The sequence below is a fragment of the Doryrhamphus excisus genome, linkage group LG17 (assembly GCF_037039965.1).
Source record: "Doryrhamphus excisus strain RoL-2023G ecotype Guam linkage group LG17, RoL_Dexc_Guam_v1.1, whole genome shotgun sequence".
Lineage (NCBI taxonomy): Eukaryota > Metazoa > Chordata > Actinopteri > Syngnathiformes > Syngnathidae > Doryrhamphus > Doryrhamphus excisus.
The window spans coordinates 13,770,816-13,795,239 of NC_136373.1; the positions used below are offsets into that span (position 1 = coordinate 13,770,816).

Below are 24,424 nucleotides of genomic sequence, written 5' to 3' on the forward strand. Positions count from 1 at the left end.
AGTCACCACCAGAGGTCTACAGAGAGCAACCGTCCGTCAGTCAGATCTGAGGAAAAACGCAATTTCCCGTGAGGCATTGCGTCACCCTCCCGCCCCCCCCCCTCCCATCTCGCGCCTTCCCTCTTGTCTGTCCTCGCTCAAGCTGCTAGCCATCGATGTGTGTGTGTTGTTGTTGAAGCAATGATGGCGGCAGCGGGATGCGGATCAGCAACCGCGGCTGCCGGAGGAGGCCAAGGTGGAACCGCTACGGCCAGAGGTCGTTTCCCCGGTCGGCCTTGGTCATCTCGCAGTCGTTTGCGCTCCGAGAAGCGGTGGCAACTCGGGCGATCAGGCTTAGAAGGTGATGATGTGACTTACGGAGGGCCCAGGCCCGCAAACCTGGTTGTATCGTTAAACGAAGACCAGTCTCACTTGCGCTTACTTGGAATAGAGGCGAGCCACAAGACCCTTGGTCAGGCTGGATACAGCTCTAGTGGGAGTGAAGAGGTGAGGTCCCAAAACGACTCAGGAGTTAGTATCCTTATTTTTATTTTTTCCTCACACACATTATTACTCTTTTAAATGTGTACAAATGAGTGCTTTCTGAAACTGTCTATTGGTGCCATGGAGAAATGTCAACATCCCTTTCCTAGGCTAATCCCGATAAGCTAACATTACATGCTAACTAATGTTAGCTGAGCGGAGTTTTCATGACATTTAGTAAGTCGCACTGTGAAATACAGTCTCGACAACAACAATACAATAACAGTAACGAATTTGTGCCCGTTGCTGCCACACAAGTACATACAATATCACTGTGCTGCACTATCTTCTAAATATTTAATGAAAGCTAGAGAGTGTGTACGCCAATTTGTAAACAGCGATCGCAATTAGCTATCGAATGGCCCGCTCCTTATCGGGCCAAAGTAGCTGGCAGCTAATAGTAGCGAACACAAAGAACGGGAAGGCTAGCACCCTTGCCCCGCCAGCCGCCGCTAGCTATGCTGCTAACTTGTGTTTTACTCACTGTGAAATCCTTGTCTTTATTTAAAAAAAAAACAAAAGACCACACGGTGTGTAACTACAGTACTTACCCGTATAACTAACATGTAATGGACACATGTAACCTGCATGTGGAGTTTAATTCAATGTGTTACACATAGGAGCATGGCTACATGCTAGCAAGTGCTGCCAAACTGGAACATTGTGTTTAATGGCTTGCTGTTAGAAATGCAAAAAACATACAAATACTTTTAAGCTAGCTTATTAACACATGTTCGGAACTTTTGGTTTCAACTTTAGTAAAACACTAAGTATTATACTTTAGCAATGAATGAAGTATCTAGCACAGAATGTAAACAACCGCAGTGATGTTAACAATAAACACTTTAGGTAGCGTTAATTAGGGTATTGTTCACACCATTATTAGGCTGGGCATTGATGACAGTTTTGACACTTCTTTGGCACACATTCTTTGTCTCAAAACATGTGGTTTTACAAAGTTAGTGTTGTGTAATAATTTGTATTTTTAATATGATTTTGCTGACAAGCTCTTGCAGAATTATAAGTTGTTGCATATGTTTAATTACTGACTTTTTTTTGAAGGGTGATGACTTCAGAGGTTTTGAAGCTGAAAGAAAATGCTCTAAAGGAGTGAAATCGTGTCGACAAAACCCTTCCAAAGGTAAAAACACTTCATGCAAATCACATGTTCAATTACTTATGAACAAGTTACAAGTGAGTTTATAATTTTTTACAAAAATGTTTTTTGTTTTCCTAGGTAACGTCAAAACAAAATCCAAACGACAAATTGAAAAGAAGGTGCCACTTATTACGCCAGCTGAGGAGGAAGCTGTTTGTCCACCCAGTCCTCTGAAAGATGAAAATTTGGCAGAGGTGAAGCGCACCGCATCTTCCAAATCAGAGACGGCCAAAGGTCCCAGGAAACGCTCTAAAGCCAAGAACACTTCGGACCAGGAGTTGACCAAAGGCGAGGCGTTATCACTGGCGCCAAGGATTACAATAAAGTTGGTGGCTAAAAAGAAAACTAAAACTGTAAAGCAGCCTCGTGAAAAGTCTATCAAGAAGATGAATGGAAAAGAAATTGAGGAGCAGCCCCAAGTCGACACCAGTCAGGCTGAACACATTTCCAGTGCTCATGTCAAATTAAAAGCTGAGGCGGCACAAGATGAAGGTGCGGGGACTTTACCTGCGAGACGACGTGGACGATCTGCTTCAAAGGGAACAACATCGCCCTGCCAGCCTGGTGCCAAAGTTGCTGCCGAGGACCAGAAATCGGCTGATCAAGCTGACACTGTTATAGAGACTGTACAGTCAATAACAAAGGCAAAGCAGTCAAGATTTAAAGAAGCCAATCAGAAAGTGATTCGGAGAAGCAATAGGGTCACCAACCCGCTCTCAAAACCTGTCTCGACCGGTGCTGCTGAGCCAGAAAATCCCATCAAAAGTGAATCCACTGTTGACACAAAGTCAAAAGTGTCCAGAAATGTTGATTCCAAACCACTGAGGAGAAGAGGTGGATGGAGGCAAAGTAAGAGGCGAAACAAGAAGGCTTCAGTGCCGGATAACCATTCTCCATCTTTCACGCAGACTGATCATTCAGCGGTGCAACCCAGTGACAAGTCACCTTCCAACGAGGAAGCGAGGGTCCCGAGTTTGAAGTTGATAAAAATCAAAAATCCCAAATATGATGCACACTCCAGCGGGAAGCATTCAACTCGAAAAAAGAAGCGGAAAAAATTCATCTGGACTTTACCGTTGGTTAAGTCAGGACTACAGACCCAGCCTGCCGCCGAAAGCACCGTCAAACCGAGAGAGAAGAGGGCACATGAAGTGGATCTGCCCACTCCGTGCGAGAGTATTGCAGACACCAATTTGACAGGCGTAGAGCACATTTCACAAGTGGATAACTCTGCTCCACAAGAGAGTAATTCAACAGACAGCAGTGAGAAAGACAGCCAAAAAGAAGCTGATATCACCAGTGAGAAAAAGTCCATGTTGCAAGTGGAAATTACAGCAGGAGGCGAAAATGAAAGTTGTCATCAAGAAGTCAAACATTCCGATTGCGGGAAAGTCCCACCTCTTCAAATAAAAAAACTCTCCTCTCCTGGCAAACATAAAAAATCCAAGGCATCCTTTTTGGTTCAGCAAGTCAGCCCTGTGCCTGAAAAGAAAGACGATGCTCTTAAAGAAGGAGATGAAGTCCAAGAGGAAAAAGTCCCCTCTCCGGATGCGGAGGTCCAGCCCACCAGGAGACTTCGGAGGAGAATGGCAAGCCTTGAATCGCCTCAAAAGCCTGACAGCTGTAAACCTGTGAAGACTCCGGTAAGGCGGCGGGCGAGAACGAGTCCACGGACGGGACAAAAACCTCAGATTGAAGTTGATGTTCCTGCTCAGGTTTTAATACAAGAATCCACTGCATCCGTTCTTCCTGAAATGTCCTCGCAGGAAACTAGCATTAACACCTCTGACATTCCCGACGAGAACTCTGCAGTGATAACAGATGATCCTTTACCGGTGCCTGCTGACGTGTCTCCGCAGAAAACAACAGAAAATGAGCCTGACCTACAAATGAAGGAGGCCAAAACGTTGTCTGTGCCTTCGAAACGTAGGAAATACCGAAATAATACATTTGGGAAAAAGAGGTCTTATAAAAAGAAGAAGACTGCTGTTTCTCAACAATGCACTGTTGATGCAGAGTTGCCTACTGTTGAGTCTGCCGACACAGAGTCCGTCCTTCAGGATGAGAGTCAAGCTTCAGCAACAGAAACAAGTCTGCCCGAGGCCGTGAACGAAAGCGTCCAACCCGAGGCCACGGAAGAAAGCACCCTGCCTGAGGTCAGTGTATTAGTGGAGGAAGAGCAGATACAAGCACCAGTAAAAGAGGAAACAGACATTCAGTTAATAGATTGTCAGCAGTCGTTGCCTTTGGAAAGTCAAGCAAGCGATCCAACTACATTATGCTCAGCGAAGAAATCTCGTAAAAAATTCAAAAAGAAGCGCAGAACTTTAATTGGTCAGCGTCAGAAGCACAGATCCCGGAACAAAGAAGGAAAGTTTGCGCCGCTCAAATCGCCCAAAAATCAGGAAATAACTGAAGAAGATGGAGACATTTCCATTCAATCAGAAGTCAGAGCTTCCTCCCCAGGTACCAAACTCGTTGGCGTGCATAAAAGGTATAAAAAGAGACCTTCTGGCCTTCATCTACACTCTAAAAGACCAGAGTCCATCCTTTCTACACTGATAGAAATCGGGCTTGACAAAGACAGCGATAGTTTGAAACAGGAAGAAACGGACTCAATAGTGGATGGCTCACGAACAGACTCTGCCGACCAGCCGCCCGGAAAAACAAAGTTTGTGAAAAACATCAAACACTTCATAATGCCTGTTGTAAGTGCTAGATCCTCTCGAGTGATCAAGACCCCGCAACGATTCATGGACGACGTCGGAATGTCTGTGTTGCCGCGGAGAAACTCGCCAAAAAAAGGTTTGCAACTGGGCTTGCAAATTCGCACTGGAAAGAGGCGAGACGAAGGGCCGGTCCGAGCCATCTCCCCCATTCTACCCGTCGACGAGGAAGACATATTGAGAGAAGCTCAGCTGGATCTGGATCTGTTTTCATCAGATGATCTGGACGACACCGCCGACATAACGGACCTCTTTTCCGACACAAAAAGCATCAAAGGGCAAAAGAAGAGCTCTTTTCAGAAGAATTCCAGTTTCAAGTGGGATCTGCCTCCGGAGTTGACTGAGGAAATTTTTACACTGGACAAAACTCCAGAGGACAAATGTGAGGATCTTTTCTTATCTTCGCCAGTTGACAAACCCAGAGAATGTCTTTCCGTTGGGCTTTTGGACGCTCAAAAAAAGAAATCACCCCTTCGCTTGAACAAGCAAGCGGCACACTTTAAGATTTATCAAAGATTGAACAAATTGCACAAAGGACTTCCTCTGAGCAAGACTGCAGCCGAAATGGAAGGCGCGAGCAAATTTCTTCAGCCACCTGTCGATTTAGCCGAAGGACTGGACGATGAGGCCATGAGCATTAGCCTGAGGCAACGCAGCACCGACACTGTGAAGGAAAAATCCAAACTCAAGATAGAAGACATTGACTCACCTGGGGTTGTGAGAAAAGTTTGTATAAAAGCTACAAAGTCTAGGTTACTTGCCTTTCAGAGTGCTGATAAAGAGGATTCGGTCGCCAATGACAACAACGTCAAGCTTCACTCAGGTACATGCACCATTATTCGCGCTTCGCCTAGGATGTTAAGGATTTTGTATTGTGCGACCTCGGTCCGTAACTGGCATGTGTTCCCTTCCACGCAGGTGAAGACAACCATCCCGCTTCAGTCGGGAAAGGAGCTTCACAGAGGGTGCGGGTTACTGGTGCCAATAAAAGAATGCTCAACCTGCTCAGGAAAGCGAAAGCCCAGCTCATGAAAATTGACCAGCAGAAACAAATGAAGTCCTCCGGGGTAAGACCACGTGTTCACCAAGGACGAGTATTTAGTTTTTTGGGGGGGAAAATACCTTAAACAGGTGCCTTGTTTTCCTTAGCTGTTATCAGGGCCAACTGGTGTCCGATCGAGAAACTTGACCTCGAAAAGACAAAGGAGGAAGCAGAGGGTGCAGCTTGATACCGATGTTCCAATCAAGACAGAGCCACCTCAAGGACAAGTAAGTGCACCAATCAATAAAGCCTGTAGAGAACAATCAATCTTAACTTAAATATGCTCTTTCTTTCGCTTTTTACATTTATCTGATTGGTCTTTAGATTAAAAAGGCACAAATTCTCTGCACTGTGTAAATGTGATTACATTTAATCTAAGGAAAATGATTGTAATTTCATTCAAAGTAAGCCCTCTGCCAGTTCAAGCGTCATTCTATCGCTCCCTCGGCAGTTGATCTGTTTGTGTCGCATTTCTAGCCGCAGCTCATCTCTCCGCTGTGCCAAGAGTTCCGTCAAGCAGGAGGTCCACGCATCAAGCACGTTTGCCGAGCCGCTTCTGTGGTGCTCGGACAGCCTCGGGCCTTGGTACCAGATGACATTCCCAGGCTCAGCGCTCTGCCTCTGCACGAAAGAACGGGCATCTCTCCTTCAGCTGTCGCAAACGGTTGGTGAAACTGACAGTCACAATTTCGATTTTCTTCTATTGTAATATTTCCATGCTATAGGCCAGGGGTCTCAAACTCAATTTACCTGGGGGCCACTGGAGCTAGGGTCTGGGTGAGGCTGGGCCGCATCAGGTTTTCCCCCAAAAAAAAACGCATTTATTAAAAACAGAAAAATGAATAAACTTTGCTTTGGTTCCAATTTTCTACAAGAAAAGCTATGATAAAACATTCCACTGTTCTCAAATATCTTCATTTTTATTTTTCTACACTAAAGAAAATCAATCAATCAGTAATAAATAAATATAATAATAATAAAACTGCATATAATTAAAAATTAAGAAACCACATATAGTTGGTTTGTAGACAATTTTTTTTTCAGATTAAAATGAACAAAGCATTATTAGAGCCCTGTAGACATGACAAAACACGACTATAGTCACATTTATACTCTTTTTATTTACAACATATTGCGCAACTGCAGGGTATTGAGACACATGCTAACTCGCAAACTAGAGAGCTAGCGACCTAAACGGTAGCCTCCAAGTTATTTCCTTTAAACTTAAAAAGCCAAAAACTTACCACTTCCACACGGATAGGGAGGATAACTATTAACAGTTATTTAACCTTTAACATGAACATTAATCAAACGTAATCATTTTTTCTGGGTACATGATACCATACAGCATCCATATCAAACTTGCGCGGGCCGCACTAACATTAAACTTTCATATCAAGGCGGGGGCCTCAAACTAGTGTCCTGCGGGCCACATTTGGCCCGCGGGCCGCGTGTTTGAGGCCCCTGCTATAGGCAATACCGCATGCTTAGTATTTCTAGTTTGATTTAATTCACTGCAACATGAATTAGGCAAGTATCCAGCAGTATCCATCAAATTCTCTGTCAAACTTAATATTCTTCAATCTGTGTCGCAGATGTTGCAGATGGCTCCCCTTCAGAATCAGACAATCCTGACTTCTCAGACTTAAAAGTCACGAAGGTCAAGAAGGCTTCGAGTTTTGTGAAACGAAAAGGACTCGGGCCATTCGGATACCGCTCTCGGAGGTGTGGCGTATGCAAAGGCTGCAACCATGAGGACGATTGCGGGACGTGCATCAATTGCCTTGATAAACCCAAGTTTGGTGGTCCCAACACCAAACGACAGTGTTGCGTGTAAGTTACTGGACATTCCAACCTTTAGTGGGGATGGTGTCGTAGTCGCCTTCTCAAATAATAGTTTCCATACTCTAACCCACTAGGTACAAGAGATGTGATCAGATTGAAGAGAGGAAAGCACGACGATTAAGTGGGAGAACAACACCCAAAGGTGATTTTTTTCTTCTTCTTCTTGCATGCTTGCACGTGTGTGTGATCAATTATCATCCAAAATATTAGAGGTATAACAAAACACTCAGTTCACGCTCTGATTTTAACATTACGTTTCAGAAAAGTGCAATTAAAAAATAAGACGGTATATTGCAATACACTCTGTAAGTACAAAGAGACTGTGTGATTGACAGAAGGGCTCACTCTGTTCATGCCGTTGTTCTATGGAACAAACGTGCCTGCCGGCCTGATTGGTGGCATGTGTAAATTGTATTTCCACACAAGGGATTATCATCTTTATATTACATTCAATTAAAATGAAATACCTGCTTTGAAAGTAATTCAATCACCAAGTTAAGGTTGTTTTTGTTTTTAAGGTTCAAAACGACGGAGACCCCCTTTCAGCGGCGGGCATTCAAGCAATGATGAAGGGATGGAGGGTGCTGTCGACTCTCCGTCTGCTCTCCAAGGTGACAGTCCATCCGTGAGGAAGCAGCCAAAGCGTGTCGTGAAACCACGCGTCTACTTTGACCTAATGGACTACGATTCAGATCTGGATGAAAAGATGCTTAGCTCAGCATCACCAGCTAAGAGAAGGGGCAATGGAACTCGTTTGAGTCCAGGTATACTTGCAAAAATACATGGCATTGTGCACTTTTAACTTTATGTAATTACATGATATTTTGTACTTGTTGTCTCATTCAGTTAACACCAAGTGTTAATCTCACTATGAGGTTTGAAGACTTTAACCAGAGAGTGCGCCCAGCCTGATATTTTATTGATATTTATCGTTGTCGTGTAAAGACTTTGTTTCACTAGACGGACTCCTTGGAGATATATCGGATGATGAGACCCGGCATCGAAAATCCAGTTCACACCGTGTGCCATCTGTTCGACGTAAACCCGATAAGGTTAGTAAATCTGATCTTACTTTCAAAATGAATATGATGATTCGTCTGTATTTGTAACGCTTTGCTTTTTGGCTCCAGCATTTTGTACCAGCCTAGTGTACTTCTTTACTTTTCTCATTTTGTGAACTTTTATGTGTTACTAATAAATAGTCAAGTCGGCACAAACAGACTTGCTCCATGTCAACAGTATTCTCACCTTTAATATGCTGATGTTATTTATGTTCATTCTGTGTATTTGTGTAATATGGGGATTCAGGTGCAATCTAATATTCCTGACAGACTTAAGGGTTCAGCTCACAAATTACGCTTGTCTTCCAGGGTATGTCATCCCAGACATCCTTTGAGGAGACTCCACCAAGTGTCCTAGCTGCCCTGGCTAATGGATTTGAGCAGAGAGCTGTTGAACCTTCGAAACCCACCCATAAAATACGGGTTGACTTCAAGGTAGGGTTTGTGGATTTTATCCTATAACTAATAAGTCTTATAACAAAAATGGATTTGTTATAATTTTGATTGGAAAAGGTAGGACAATTCCAAGCAAAAAATAGATCCATCCATCCATTTTCCTCCGCTTATCCGGGCAAAACATAGATAATTATCACAAAATGAAAAGGGGTGTGTCCAACCTGTTTTTTTCCTCCACGGGGCCCAGAATTCCTGGGTACAGTCGTCCATAGCCACATCACGGTTCAAATTTTGCAGCTTCTTCATGCTAGCAGTTGGCATGTTAGCATTGCTAGCATTAGCATAGTAACATTTTCTGGCATTTGTATAGGTATTAACATACGCAGGCACTTAGCACTACCATGCTAGGGGTCACATGCTAATGTTAGCCTGTTGCCATACTCACACGCATTTTCTGTCGTGTACGAGTATTAACAAATGCAGACACGTAGCACTACCGTGCTATGTTTTGCATGCTAACATCAGCATAGTAATATTTTTGCAGTATGAGTAGAAACTTTTATGAATACTTAGTGCCATCATGTTAGGTGCTAGCATGTTAGCGGTAGCATGCTAATTTGAGCAGAGTCGCATTTTTTACATTTTCAAGTATCAACATATGCAGATACTTAGCGCTACCATGCAATTCAATAATGCTTTGCAGTACTGCGCGGTGTGTGCTGTGTAGGCGACATTACGCATGACATGAGCTCAGGACAGTACTATGCATTGAAAGGCATTGGTCACCATATGCCAATCACATCCTTTTCCACAGAAATCGACCCATACTGACGGGTGGATGATGGATCAGAGCATTCCTACCAACAACTAAACCTTAATGAATCAACTCTGTAATACATTACTCACATAAAGTTAGGGACAACTGGCTTTTGGGTTAAATTTCAGGATAAACGTAAAATAGAGTGTGACCTTAACTTGACCTTAATGTTCTCTAGCTGCAAGCTGAACTGCAATATTCAGGTGTGTGATCCATGAATTGATTTAAAATTTCCTGGTTCAATTCTAATTAGCAGTCCTATTCTTCCTGCTGTTCACAGTTTGACATCTTGAGATCAAGTGGCCACTGAGAGTGTCATCAGCAGATTGAATGTTGCAGTGCACTTCGTTCGCTGATACTTTTTTTTTTGGCTATGTTTACAAATATTCTTCTTGCTACATTTGCTCACAGCATTAACACACAGACGTGGCTCATGGATCGGAAATATCCACAGGCGGCATTGGCAATTTTTGATTTGTCAATTTTGACCTTCAACTCTTTGTTGAAGAAAGGCAAGTTGTGCAAAAAGTACTCAAAAGTTGAACAGTTTGACATGTGTATTCAAAAGCTGAGAGAAAGTCAAATTAAGTACACTTGTAAAAGTTCGAGTGCATCTAAGTTCATCCTGAAATTCATTCGAAGGCCATATATCCGTAACTTTTTGTGAGTGGCGTATGTATGAATATAATAGAGTTATGGACAGTAGAGGCAGTAAAGTACTGTAAATGATTTTGCTGTAAAATTGTTTTCAGGAGGACTGTACTTTGGAAAATGTGTGGAACATGGGTGGTTTAAGTATCTTGACCTCCGCACCCAACATGCCACCGTATGTGTGCCTCCTTTGTGCCAGTAAAGGACAACATGAGGTACCGTAACTGTTAATGCTCTTTTCCTTTCCTACAATCTCACCCTTTTTAACGTGTTAGCATGCAGATGGAAAAAGTATTTATCCACACCGGTTTGGGTGCCAAAATGCTAAGGAAAGATGTATTATTTATTATTATTATGTTGTTTTCCGTCAATTTTTCAGATGTTGCATTGCCAAGTTTGCTGTGAGCCCTTTCACTGGTTTTGCCTTGAAGAGGCAGAGCGCCCCTCAGTGGAAAATCAGGAAAACTGGTGCTGTCGTCACTGCAAGTTTTGCCATGTGTGTGGCAGGAAAAACAAGCCATCAAAGGTACGACCACACCTTTTTTTCCCCTGGAAATAAATGAAAGTCACTCACGTCATGTTGAAACTTTCTCCATCAGCCGTTGTTGGAGTGTGAAAGATGTCAGAATTGCTATCACGCTTCCTGTCTCGGACCAAATTATCCAAAACAAAACAAGAAGAGGAAGGCTTGGGTGGGTTTCCTTTACGTTTTTAAAACCCAAAGTCGTGTTTGTTTAGATTCTGTTATATATTAATGTAATGGCGTGTATGCAGGTTTGTATGACATGCATCAGGTGTAAGAGTTGTGGGGTCACGCCGGGGAAGAGCTGGGACATAGACTGGAATCAGGATAAAGGACTTTGTCCAGACTGTTCAAATCTCTATGAACAGGGTGAGGAGACGTGCACCTTTGACTATAACTATATCTTATATCTATTATTATTACCTATATATGTTTTTTTAATCAAGTACATGTTATCTCATCAGGTAACTATTGCCCAATCTGCTTCAAGTGCTATGAGGACAATGACTATGACAGTCAGATGATGCAGTGTGGCACATGTAACCACTGGGTGCATGCCAAGTGTGAGGATCTAACAGGTAAAATTTTGCTTTGTCAGCACCTCTGCAGTGTCTCTGCATTGTTGGAATGTAAAACTGAATATGATGTTAGTAGGGTGTTAGTTTTTTTTAAATAAAGAATATTTTCTAGTTGAACAGCAAGCATACAGTATATTTTTTAATTCATTTTAACACAGGTTCTTTGTTTTTTATCTACAATATTTTTTTTTTAAACAAAAATATATGCGAATTCATTTTGTCCCATCTCCTAACTTATTCCTTCCTGTGAACACATCTTCAGATGAACTGTATGAAATCCTGTCCAGTCTACCAGAGAGTGTGGTGTATTCCTGTCGGCCCTGCAGTGTGACTCAGCCCAGCGCCTGGAGAGAACTGCTCTACATCGAGCTTCGATCTGGGGTGGAGAAAGTTCTCGCCTGCTTGCTGTCTTCCACCCTCACCCAGCATCTTGTTACCTGCTCACAGGTGAGACCCAAAACTGGTCAACTGAAATAGAAAGGGTCAGTAATACAGTTTGACACAAAGGGTACTGTTTTCTACTGCAGTGTGAAAAGGCAGTGGCCCCTGACAGTGGAATAGAAGGTCGACCAGCTTGTGACCTCCGAGCTGTCGGCAAGAAGTTTGACAAGGGCCTTTATACCACGTTGGTGAGTCCACACCACATATCCTACTAAAAATGTTGACAGTTGGTTCTGCTCCCACCCACTGAGACAAAGAGACTGTTTCTATTGAACAAACGCACCATCAGGTTTCAGGTGCTGAAACCAATGCAAAGAGTACACCCTCTTCCAGCCTGTTTGGAGGCGGAAGATGAGGAAAATGTTCATTTTCATTTGTTGTGTGATTAATTAATTATTAAGAGACAGTTTTTTTTTCTGAATGAGAAAACTTGTCACGTTTTAATCTTGTGACATCCCTGATTAGAAGTTGCTATAATGTTTTTTTTCTCTCCAGAAAATGTTCCATGACGATGTGGTGCAGGTGATAAGAAACCAGCTTGAACAGGAGCAAGATCTCCCAGAAGAGGAAAAACCCACTGCGCTGGCACGCTCATACTATTTAAAGGTACTTTTCCTTTCTATTGCTTCTTACTGTATCGAGAGTGATAAGTCAACATTTCATTCATGGCCGGTGTCTCGACTGTATTATTAACTGGAGTGTTTTTTTAAGCTACTTGAAGAAGTCTTCAATTGGTTCAACAGTCAAGACCCAAAAGTGTGGAACCCCCGTACCAAAGAACTGCCCATGTGAGAAAAAGCTCATTGGTTTAACAGTATACATTTGGGTATTGCTGGTTGGTTGTGGATAATGTTTCATTCATTCAATCCCGCTCCCCCCCAACATAGCGGGATGCTGTCACATGCTGTCCATCCTCCGACCAATGAGCATGTTTATGCCCAGTGGCAAGAGAGGGAAGATCTCCTATCAAGAACCCCACTGGAACATCTACAGGATGATAACAGACAGAATTCGGTGGAAAAAAAAGAAGAGGCGAATGCTCCAATGCCTGCAGAGGCAGCAGGCTGGAACCACATCAAAAACAGCAGGGACTTCAGGCTCAAATTGAAAGGTATTGTCATCGTTGAAGTGGAGCTGATAAAGTGGATTTGTTTGAAAAATGTCAGGTGTGTTTTTACATGTTTGCATAGGATTTGAAGCAGATACTGTCATATTTGTTTCACACTGTTGCCTATTTGCTCAGGGAAACGAGGTCGACCCCAAAAAGCAGCTATAGACACTGGCTGGTCAAAGGATGACGAGAGACAGTGCTCCTTGTGCCAGAAATATGGAGAACGAAAACCTAACGTGAGTGTCTCTTACGATGATGCTAACACGCACCGTAAATATAAGACTCTACTGACCGGCAAGTATTTTTGATGGTTTCTTTAGGACGCTGGTAGGTTGTTGTACCTGGGCCAGAACGAGTGGGCACATGTCAACTGCTGCCTTTGGTCAGCAGAGGTGTTTGAAGAGGACGATGGCTCTCTACTACATGTACACAGTGCTGTCACAAGGGGTCGCTTAATGGTTTGTTGCTAATCTTATACAACATTTTAAAATAAATGTTCAGTTTCTTACGTTCAGGCACATTTTTTTTAGGGTATGTTGAGTAGAAATTTGACCTTTCTGAACGAAATTGAACATTCATTCTATTATGTAATTTATTTACATTATGTAATTTCTTTACATTTATGTTTTTTATGTGAAACAATGTCATTAAATATCTTGAATACATTGGCCAACAGCGTGCAGGCCACACAGCTAGGAGAGGTTAATTGGCGACTCCAAATTGTCCATAGGTATGAATGTGAGTGTGAATGGTTGTTTGTCTATATGTGCCCTGTGATTGGCTGGCCACCAGTCCAGGGTGTACCCCGCCTCTCGCCCGAAAACAGCTGGGATAGGCTCCAGCAACCCCCGCAACCTTTGTGAGGAAAAGCGGTAGAAAATGAATGAATGAATGAACATTGGGTAACAGTGCACAGGCCACACAGCTAGGAGACCCGAGTTCAATTCCACCCTCGGCCATCTCTTTCTCCAAGTACTCCGACTTCCTCCCACATTCCAAAAACATGCTAGGTTAATTGGCAATTCCAAATTGTCCATAGGTATGAATGTGATTGTGAATGGTTGTTTGTCTATATGTGCCCTGTGATTGGCTGGCGACCAGTCCAGGGTGTACACCGCCTCTCGCCCGAACACAGCTGGGATAGGCTCCAGCACCACTCGCGAGGATAAGCGATAGAAAATTAATGAATAATTTATTAATATTAATAATTATAATTGTTGAACATATCAGTTTAATATTATATTTCTGTGCATTCTTTATTGAGTATTTGCTCCTATTATTTCTCAATCTTTCTTTCATTATAGCGATGTGAACGTTGCAACCAGACAGGCGCCACAGTAGGCTGCTGCTTGACGTCTTGTCAAAGCAACTATCACTTCATGTGTGCCCGCTCCCGCCACTGTGTGTTCCAGGACGATAAGAAGGTCTACTGCCACAAACACAAACATCTGATCAGTGGAAAGGTAGCCAGTCTCTCCCTTTTTCCCCTCCTAAATAATACGATTTAAGATGGTTTGAGCTGTACTGTGACACGAGTTTTATGTTGTGAAGGTCATCACCGGTCAAGAGTTTGAAGTCAAGCGACGAGTGTTTGTGGATTTCGAGGGCATCAGCCTCCGCAGGAAGTTCTTAACTGGCCTGGAGCCCGAGTTAATAAATGTCATGATTGGTCAGTTCAGGCACTGTTATTCATTACTTTATATTGAGCAGCATTAAAAAAAATTATTTGTTCAAATTTTCTCGACACAGGTTCAGTCAAGATTGGTAAACTTGGTCTTTTGTCAGAACTTTCAGCCAACCAAGGAAAGTTGTTTCCTGTGGGATTTCAGTAAGTTATCTTCATTTGCGCTTACTTTGTTAAATTTTATGCTAAAACAGCACTTTTTTAAAGCTTTGCTTTTCTTTCCATAGGTGTTCGCGCTGGTACTGGAGCACAGTCAATCCAATGCAAAAATGCAAATACACATGCACAATCCGAGAAGTCCAACCTTTAATACCAGAGAAACCCGACGAGGAAATGCCTGACCAAGGAGATAATCACACCATCGAGCACAACCCCTGTCCGTTGCCAGGTATGTGGTTTGATATTTAACAAATGTTGCCTGAACTGGCTTCCAAAGTGGCAATAAATACATGAATACCACAGTTAACATCTTGATTTTCAAATAAATCAGAATCTGAGAATCAAGACATGGATGCATCAGAATCACATCCACAGCCTGAGGAACTCCCTATCAGAGTTCCGTCTACAAAACCGGACCACGGGACAAAGCCAAAAATTCCCAGCTATCCTCAAACCAGGAGACCAGCTGGAGGAATGTTCCGACCTTTGCCATCGCCAGGTAAAGTATTGATTTTGTGGATTTCTCATGACAATAACATTATTAACATTTATTAATTGTTTTTTTCTTTCCAGGAGCAATCCTAACAAAACCTCACCACATACTAACTGTGAGTGATCTGGAAGAGACCCGGAGGGCTCGGCGCCACAACCCCCACCCACAGCCAACAGGCCTACGCAGTAACATGGCTCCTACTCTGGGCCCCCCGACTGGACCGGTTACTCTCCGTGCAGGGAAAGCTTCCGTTCCAACTTCCCCGCTATTCCCAAGTGCTGGTTCAGACACCCTGATGAATTCGATACAAGCCCGCCCGGGTGGGGGCAGAAGTGCTTCCTCAGTTCGTTGCTCTGGTACCACGAAGACCCATTGTGCCTCATCGTTCTTTCCTCAGTCTCCCTGGCAGGACAGTACAGGAACATATGCACCTTCAAGTCTGTCTTTGTCCTCAACAATGCAGAATTTACCCAGGTCTCGATTGTCTTTCGATCTGAGCCAGTCGGATTCTGTTGAGGTACCGCACAACTTCTTAGCTTCTCCAGAGCCGGAAGATGTCTCTCCAGCAAATGGCAGTTCACCCCAGGGTGGCGAACAGAAGGATGAAGAGGAATTTCCTTACAGTCCATTCCACAAGGATTCCAGTGTGGTTGTAGGGGAGGAGATTGAAGAGACGCTCCTGAATGAAGTTGTGGCCATGAACTGTGGAGGACAAATAGTGGTGGAAGGGGATGATCAAGAGGAATTCTGGGGAAGAACCCAAGAAGTACAGAAAAGAAAGCCCCTTGTCGCCAGTCTGCCACGGTCAGCCGCCTCAGGCAGGAATGACTTGGGGAACGCCTCTTCTGATGATGATCTGGAGCATTATTTTGACTTCTCGCGCACTATTGTTAGCTGCCCCGGGTCTAAAGATCATTCCAAGTCTCCCACATCTGCTTCCTCACGGAACGTGGCTCAACTTGATGGCGTGGATGACGGAACAGAGAGTGATGCAAGCGTCTCTCCGATTGATGATCCTCAGAAAGTTGGAGCTTCCGGTAAAACTGTCATTCCAGCCAAGAACCTTACTAACATTGAGGTGCCTGAAATTCAGAATCAGACCCCCATAGTGTCACCCAATGACACGCGCAAAGATTCCTCTCTGAACACCATATCTGCAGTGCATAACCCCGTTGGCACACTTCATATTTTTCCAGGATCCTCTACAGAGATCAGCACTGGATTGGGCACACAGCAAGAAAATGTGCTTCCTACCCCGAAGGGGCCCCCCAACTTACTGACAAAGGTGCCTGAAAAGGTTTTACAGAGTTCCTGTCAAGAACCTGCCTCTGGAATACCAATTGTTTGTGAGCCAAATGACTCCATGCCACAACAGGCTGAACCATCAACCCCCCTAAAACCTGACAGCAGTCACATAGTGTCTTCAACTGAGGCCTGTACTGTGATAGTTAATCACCTAAAAGGTAATTCGCTATCAGATTCACCTGACAATACCCAGGCCGCTGTGCTGGATCTTCAATCCGCCCCCATAACATCGACAGATGTACAGTGCCCGTCTCATGGACTTTCAGAATCCGTGCAGATGCATCCATGTTGTCCTGGTGTAACCCAGCCTGCACTCTCGAGTATTACACTACAGCCGGTGACCTCGTCACAGGAATCAGCCTCTCCACAAATGGAAAGTTTGTCTACCAAACTAACCACTCTAACTCCAGTTGGGGACCCGACACAGACCCGGATAAATGAGTCACCCCAAAATGATCCACTGCTACCAGGAACCTGTGTCCAAGCAGAAACCTCTGGTACCATCTCAGTAGTACCCATGCACTCCACACAAACACAGCCATTGCGTTCAACAGCGGTCACCATTGTTTCGTCCTCTGCCTCTGTTTCTTTCCCTCCTGGGCTGACTGCAAATGTTCCGTCTTCAGTCCAAACCGCCTCAGTCATGTTAAATGGCTACAACACTTCTTCCACGCAGAAGGACGCTTCATCCGGTCACACAATCTCAATCAACTTTGCCACACCAAGGCCCACTTCAGAACCTCAGCAGACCGTCTTATCACAGGCTCTGCCTGGCCATGCCATACTTACTGTGAAGGAAGTCGGAGGTCCAAATGTTGACCCGACACCGCACGTCTTGTTGGTGAACCGTCTCGGTCAGATCTTTGTGAAGAACCCAGAGAGCAACACATTCCAGCTGCCAAATCCAAATTCCCCGTCCTTTAACTGCGTCACTCAGATTGCCAGTCTTTTGCAAAGCAATGCACTGTCAGCCACGTTAGCAGCAGCTGGTAGCATGTCTTCTCCACCGCCTGCTACCAGCGTGATGTCAACCACATCCGGGATGGCTTCCCCCGCAGATCAGAATCCCGCCATAATTACACAGCTGCTTACACACAACACCAACGGGGCATTGTCATCGGCTGACGCGAAAAAGCCAAGAAAGACTGCAAAAACACCCAAAGATGATACCACTCCGGAAAAGAAAAAGCCAAAGAAAAAGAAAGAGTCCAGTGCATCGAAAAAATCAAAGTCATCCAAGACTGTTGGGCAGTCTACTTTGTCACCTGACAATTCTGACATATCTCCTGCAGAGAGCGCCGAAGCGATTATCAACCAAGCAATGGCAAGCAACTACACCCCAAAGCGGGGCGGGCTTCGGACACTCAGCCCCTCCTCACTGGTTTTGCCCCCCGGCCTACTCATTGAACCTGAGCCTCCAGCACCATGTCCCAAACCTGCACCTACCCCCTCTTCCCGCCCTCGCACCCATGTCCGCATGAAGAGAGTATCTTCGCTTTCAGACCGGATTGTCACCAAGAAGTCTAAAGTGGATTTCATTCCTTCTGAACCCACCAGCGAGGAGGAGAGCATTCGACCAAACTTTCCAAGTGTGTCCAGCAGGGCTTCTGGAGTTCGTATTAAGACCCCAACTGTCAAAGGAGTACTCAACCTGGATGAACTAAAGCAAGAGCATCCAAGTGATTCTGACAGCTCAGAGTAAGATTTAACTTTTCTAAAACATGTACTTCTACTTATTGATTGTCATATTTTTGGCCTGCCATATTTTCTCAGGTAGATAATAGATGTCTTAAATAATAACCACTGGAAACAAATAAACACCTCACCCTTAATAGACAAAAAAGGTTAGACCTATAGACTATGCTAGATTTCCTAATACAAATACATTTAGCAGTTCATAGACACTATTGTCTATACACAGAGCTGGGAGCAAAACAGCACCTACTTGTATCTAGCCCCTTGTGTGATTAGATGTTTTGGGAAGATAGGGGCTGCACGGTGGGAGAGTGGTTAGCGCGCAGACCTCACAGCTAGGAGACCCCAGTTCAATCCCATGCTCGGTCATCTCTGTGTGGAGTTTGCATGTTCTCCCCATGCATTCGTGGGTTTTCTCCGGGTACTCCGGTTTCCTCCCACATTCCAAAAACGGTCCAAAAACATGCTAGGTTAATTGCCGACTCCAAAATGTCCATAGGTATTAATGTGAGTGTGAATGGTTGTTTGTCTATATGTGCCCTGTGATTGGCTGGCGACCAGTCCAGGGTGTTCCCCGCCTCTCACCCGAAGACGCCTGGGATAGGCTCCAGTACCCCCGCGACCCTCGTGAGGCTAAGCAGTAAAAAATTAATGAATGAATGTTTGGATTAATCTGCCTCTATCCAGTTTGCCTAAGTTATTGAGGTTACGCTACATCTTCTCTGTTTCTGCCCATACAATAGATGGCCTATTAGATGCCTAATAGTCTGGGCATGTAAGTAAATGAACGCAAATTAGAATGAGGAAATAAGGTGTCGGTGATGAACAGCATTGTGCTTCTTGAAAATGACTGTGCATGTTATATAATGTATTTATAGAACTTGTTGATAATGCAAAGAGTTTATATGTTTTGTCTAATACAGTCTCGTCACTTTTGTCTTTCTTCAGGTTTGAAAAGTGGGACACTCTGTCTCGAGGTGAACATGGCAAGCAGCATGCTTGGGAGCCAGTGGGACACAGCAGTCTCATTGACTGGAAGAAATACTCTGGTAATTGTTCCTATTTTGCCATATTACTCTGTGTTTATTCTGTATGCATGAGTACTTCTAACACGGTTATCTAAGCTGAGAGTGTGTTGTATAGTGTTTACATTAGGTCAGGTCTAATAATAGGTGCTTTGTCCACCTCAGATGATGAATCACCAATGTCGGCTGATGACGAAGAATGTTTGCCAAACAAAGATCAGCCACACTTGCGATTCCAGATAATCAGCGATGATGGCTTCAGTGTCGAGGCAGACAGTATTGAGGGTGAGTCTCAAGCGTGTTTGTTGTTTTTTTTCAAGCTGTTCACCCATGAATCATTTAACACCCTTCATTATCATCCCTACCTACAGTGGCTTGGAAAGCGGTGATAGATGGGGTACAGGAAGCACGAGCAATCGCAAAGCTGAGACCTCTGGCTTTTCAGAGGATGACCGGTGCCCGAATGCTTGGTTTGGTCCATGATGCCGTGGTCTTCTTGCTGGAGCAACTTCAAGGAGCACACCGCTGTCAACATCACTCGTTCCGTTTCTTCAAACAGTTCAGCCAGGAAGATGACTTGCCTGTCAATTCCACCGGCTGTGCCCGCTCTGAGCAGTACCTAAGGTTGGTGCGCAAAAAGTTTCTTCTGAGCTACTGCAGTCAGCATGATATAAACTGGTTCAAATTACCACTACAGTGTGCTGGATTGGTTCTGAGATATGAATATGTGTTGTAGGAGCCAAGTAAAATGTCTTTAATCTTTCTAAATACTAACTCAGACCTCAAAAACATGTTCTCTCAACAGGAAGTCTACATTTGACATGTTCAACTTCCTGGCGTCTCAGCATCGGCAGCTTCCTGACATTGGGCCTTATGACGATGAAGAAGATGATGTTCTTTTGAAGTCCACAAGGTCAGTGTCACCTTGCCGGACAATTCTCATAACTAGAAATGTACAAGTTTGATGCTGTCTCTGAAAAAAAGGCTTGACTTTTTTTATTTTTTTGTTGCTTGTGTTGTAGACGGGCCACTAGTTTGGAGTTGCCCATGGCTATGCGATTTAGACACTTGGAAAGGACGTCAAAGGAAGCGGTCGGCGTGTACAGGTCAGCTCTGAATTTCTTCTGAGTCCCTCGTTTACTGTGGTTAATTGTTTCCAGACCAGACTGCTATAAATTTCACAAAGTAGGATTCAATATTAATAAATGTCATATTTTCGTAGAAAACCCGGTTTATGACCTTTTTAAAACTGACTTGATGGACAGTAGTCTGTCTGGTCAGCTGGCTGGAGGCGTGTTTTTCAGTACATGTTCGTAGTGATGCGCTGACAATTCGATTTCTGTCGACATGGCTTAGCGAGCTCCATATTTACACCACCAAGCCTGTCTGCTCCGACTTTTCACCCTCTGTTGTTGTTGACGGAAGTAGGGTTAGTTTCTATGTGCTGTGTGAAATCAATGGACCCAGGAAAGGACTTCCGTTACTGCTTAAAAATAGCAAAACACTGTAATTGTGCCTGTTACAGCATGTACTGTATATAAAATGTTTTTGGTGTTTTTTTTTTTAGGAGCAGGACACACAAATACACACAAATGTTAATGAGCTACGGTGCTAACATTCCCAATGTTATATGCATAGTCTGATCCCTAACTCACCTTGTGTAGATCCGCTATCCATGGGCGCGGACTCTTCTGCAAGAGGAACATCGAAGCAGGCGAGATGGTGATTGAGTATGCTGGCACTGTCATTCGCGCAGTGCTCACTGACAAACGAGAGAAGTACTACGACGGCAAGGTCGGCCCCCACTCCACCCCCCATTACATTTATCTTAATCAGTTTCATCTCCATATATCAAACAATGCGAAAAGAACAATTATCAGACCAAATCCATATGTTCCGCTCTGTTTCGACAGGGTATCGGCTGTTACATGTTCCGCATTGATGATTTTGATGTGGTGGATGCGACCATGCACGGCAACGCGGCCCGATTCATCAACCACTCGTGTGAGCCCAACTGCTACTCGCGAGTCATCAACGTGGAGGGCCGCAAGCATATAGTCATCTTTGCTCTGAGGAAGATCTACAGGGGAGAGGAACTGACGTACGATTACAAGTTCCCTATCGAGGACGCCAGCAACAAGCTCAACTGTAACTGTGGGGCTCGCCGATGTCGACGCTTCCTCAACTGAGAGGTCACCCGTTTAAAGCGGAGTGGGTGTTGTTAACAAGAGAGCCTTAAATTAAGGTTACACTGGATGGAGCACTAAAATATGGAAGGCACTCAGCATAGGAATTAGCCACTATGGAGACTAGTTGACAGCGCTCTATGTGCATGGAACCCGGAAGAGGAGTGTTTAAAAGTTTCCTCTTAAGGCTGCCTTGCCATACAAAGCTGCTCCAGCAGTGTCACCGCATGAGAGAACACAAGAAATTTCCGAAGCAGTACGATGTTTGGGAAGGGGGCTCCTGACCCCAACCGCATTTCTTCAACACACAAGCCTTATCTGTTAAAATCAACGCTGAAAAACCTTCGATTCAGCTTTGACCGTTTTCTAATGTTTTAGTCATTTCTGGAGGGAGGGGGGGGGGTCGTCTCTCTTTTAGAACCTGTGTAATCATGTTAGCTCCATCCTCGAGAGAAGGGAATGTTATTACCCCATCTGTGTTGTTGTGAGGTCAGTTCTTGAGCCATATATTCACCCCAAATCATACAATTACGCTTCTCTTATCACGGACAATTTTTTTTTAAATTGTTTATAATTTTTTCCAGAATAAGAAGGCAACCATGGTGCTAAGCATTGAAGGCTATTTGATTGCGATGTCCTAAAAGAGCCCTGCAGAAAAAAATTTTTTAGTCATCACCATCTGTTTTGAGTTCAAAATTGAAACCAAACAGCCCAACAAAAAAAAACCACATCTTTGAGAATTTTATTTTTTTTTTGCTGTATACAATATGTAGCAAGCACTACCCATACCAAAAGTCAAGTGTGATGAATCTCAATTTTTAACGATAACGTTTTATCCCGCTCATGGTTGCGACTAAATTCCAATAAGTCTCCGTGACCCCGTGTAAATTCTCATTTGGCAAATTTCCTGCTACTGCTGATTTGTAAATCAGGGAGAGTGCTGGTTTAAATTGCCACTGAGTGTGTGCATTCAGCTCCTGCAGCGGGCTTGTTGTGAACTTGGTGCACCCCCCCCCCCCCCCTTTTTTTTTTCCTAACGCAGCACTCAGATCACAACAAGCCGGCGTAAGTCAAAACGGGGCTAGAGACGATGCGCTCGGCACCTTAATTATATTGAAATGTTGTTCTTAGTCGATGTTCAGTACTGTCATTAATAACGTTAATTGAATTCACACTGTTCGGAATTGAGTTGTGATATTTATTCGCGTATTGGAGTTACTTTTATTGGTGAGAGCTTGCTGTTTGTGTAAACGGTGGTGGATGTACAGCTCCATTGGTAGTGCCCTTTTCTTGTTTTGTTTACAAGTGATGTCCTTTGTTTCACTAATTTACTTGAATTTTCCTTTTGAGGCAATCGCGTCATACATTTATGGCCTTTTTTTTTGTTTTTGTTTGTTTTGACCGAAATTGTTTTTCGAACCAGGTATTTTTAAAGAATATTTTTTTATTTAATTTTATTTTTTTTGTTGTCACGGTAAATAACTGACGGTCTTAGAATAAGCCACAGAAGTCAAAAGCGAGCACTGTTTGCCTCTTTAAACTTTTCCCTCCCCCACCCTTGTACCTTATTTTTCCAAGCGTATTTCCAATGGGGTCATGTTTGTGTGTGTTTAGCTTTTGAGTCCTTTCATTTTGCATGTCCAATCACTGGGATGGAGCCCAGATTATTGAGTGTCAATCACCTGGCTGACAAAAAAACAAAAAACAAAACAAGAGTCACTCCCAACTCATTGCAAGGATTCTACCTCAGCTGTTTAGACAGATGTTTGGGAATACTGATGCAAAACAGAGGATAACTCGGTTTTAATGTCTACAGAGCTGGTGTGTGTTTGTGGGTGCGTCTGTTTGTGTTGTTTTAGGTCTGTGTGTGTGTGTGTGTGTGTGTTTGCAATGAAGGATGCAAAGCTCTAGTTAAACCTGTTAAAAAAAAAAACAAAAAAAGAAGAAAAAACATGTTCATCTCACCCAGAATCTGTTCATAAAGCTATGTTATATTATACACACAAATATATAAATATATATAGTAGGGTTATTTTAAGGTAAGTGTAAAAGACAAAAATGAGAAAATATGTTATCTTGTCTTTGTTACCATGTACAAATAAACCCTGAGTTTGTAAATATTTGTATACGTATTTCTAAGCCGGTTTAATTTTTCTATGCACTTTTTTTATTTATAATGTTATTTGTTTAAATAAAGAGGTTTCATCACATGTTGTATGTACATAATGTACGTATTTCTTTTTGTTTTGGTTTTTTGGAATAATGTGTGATTTCAAGTCATGTTAAATGCAGTAGCATATATACTGTACAGTTGAACCTCCAAAGTTGAATGAGGCTGGTTGACTTTTTTTCCTGTAGAAAATAATTTTAAAGGAAGTATCTGATGCGTTCTCAAACTGTTATAAAACCTTTATTAACAAAATGGGCATTGTTTTTTTGTTTTTTTTTTATATATATGTATGTCATAGACTTCCACAACTGCTGTTTAATAGTACTACATGTAAAGGTAAGAGCCTTTCTAAATTTCTGGATTATTCCTTATATGAATGTTGACTTGTATGTGATGTGTACAGGTAGGTGCTGTTGATGCTCCAGTCCGAGGGGAAGTCATGCAACGGGTGGCTCTTGACGTGCGTCTGCATGGCGACCCGGCTGCTGCAGAACTCCAAGCACAAGTTGCACTGGTAAGGAGATGCACCACCGTGAGTCCGCAGATGCTTGATCATGGCCGAGAAGTCACGAGAACGCTGGCCACAAAGGCGACACTCGAAGGGCTTCTCACCTTGGGGCAAAGGAAGGATGCAGGTTAAATATTTTTGAATAAGGGTTTTTACCAGAGGTGTGCAAAGTGCGGCCTGGGGAGGTTTTTATTGACCAGCAGCACATTCTAAAAGTATGGTTTAACAAGAAAAGTAAACAAAAAATAGTATAATCAGCAATAATGTTGCCAAAAAAATCATTTTTGGAAAATTAGGTTGCCAAAAAAGTTATGTTGCGGGAATATT

General features: G+C 43.4%; 2 protein-coding genes across 4 annotated transcripts in view; one reads left to right on the plus strand and one right to left on the minus strand.

Moving 5' to 3' along the window:
* On the plus strand, positions 1-23,848 carry kmt2bb (lysine (K)-specific methyltransferase 2Bb). 3 transcript variants are annotated; one of them, XM_058084607.2, is made up of 36 exons: positions 1-510; positions 1,585-1,663; positions 1,760-5,230; positions 5,326-5,474; positions 5,557-5,676; positions 5,927-6,113; positions 7,045-7,282; positions 7,369-7,436; positions 7,813-8,058; positions 8,255-8,346; positions 8,665-8,790; positions 10,321-10,434; positions 10,599-10,745; positions 10,819-10,911; positions 10,994-11,111; positions 11,207-11,320; positions 11,583-11,767; positions 11,848-11,949; positions 12,257-12,367; positions 12,473-12,549; positions 12,649-12,872; positions 13,005-13,108; positions 13,193-13,330; positions 14,177-14,335; positions 14,424-14,541; positions 14,622-14,700; positions 14,784-14,944; positions 15,047-15,214; positions 15,289-18,211; positions 19,157-19,257; positions 19,399-19,518; positions 19,605-19,857; positions 20,039-20,146; positions 20,256-20,339; positions 20,898-21,027; positions 21,147-23,848. In XM_058084607.2, exons 1-36 carry the CDS (start codon positions 181-183, stop codon positions 21,420-21,422), a joined length of 11,313 nt encoding a protein of 3,770 aa, XP_057940590.2. In that variant the 5' UTR covers positions 1-180; the 3' UTR covers positions 21,423-23,848. The 3 variants fall into 3 exon arrangements, with proteins under 3 accessions (XP_057940590.2, XP_057940589.2, XP_057940591.2); XM_058084606.2 differs by having other exon boundaries at positions 2-510; positions 8,240-8,346; XM_058084608.2 differs by having other exon boundaries at positions 2-486; positions 8,240-8,346; positions 21,147-23,847.
* Positions 23,516-24,424, minus strand: part of zbtb32 (zinc finger and BTB domain containing 32) — a 9,223-nt gene continuing 8,314 nt past the window's right edge. The window contains exon 5 of the mRNA XM_058084611.2: positions 23,516-24,201. Coding sequence (XP_057940594.2) covers positions 23,951-24,201 — 251 coding nt within the window. The 3' untranslated portion in view covers positions 23,516-23,950. The remainder of the gene's footprint in view (positions 24,202-24,424) is intronic.

Excerpts from the sequence above, each read along its gene's own strand:
- kmt2bb (XM_058084606.2), top strand. The coding sequence starts at position 181 with ATGATGGCGGCAGCGGGATGCGGATCAGCAACCGCGGCTGCCGGAGGA. Across the intron at positions 7,437-7,812 it reads TGGGAGAACAACACCCAAAG|GTTCAAAACGACGGAGACCC; the intron begins GTGATTTTTTTC and ends TTTGTTTTTAAG. Across the intron at positions 10,912-10,993 it reads ACAAGAAGAGGAAGGCTTGG|GTTTGTATGACATGCATCAG; the intron begins GTGGGTTTCCTT and ends GCGTGTATGCAG.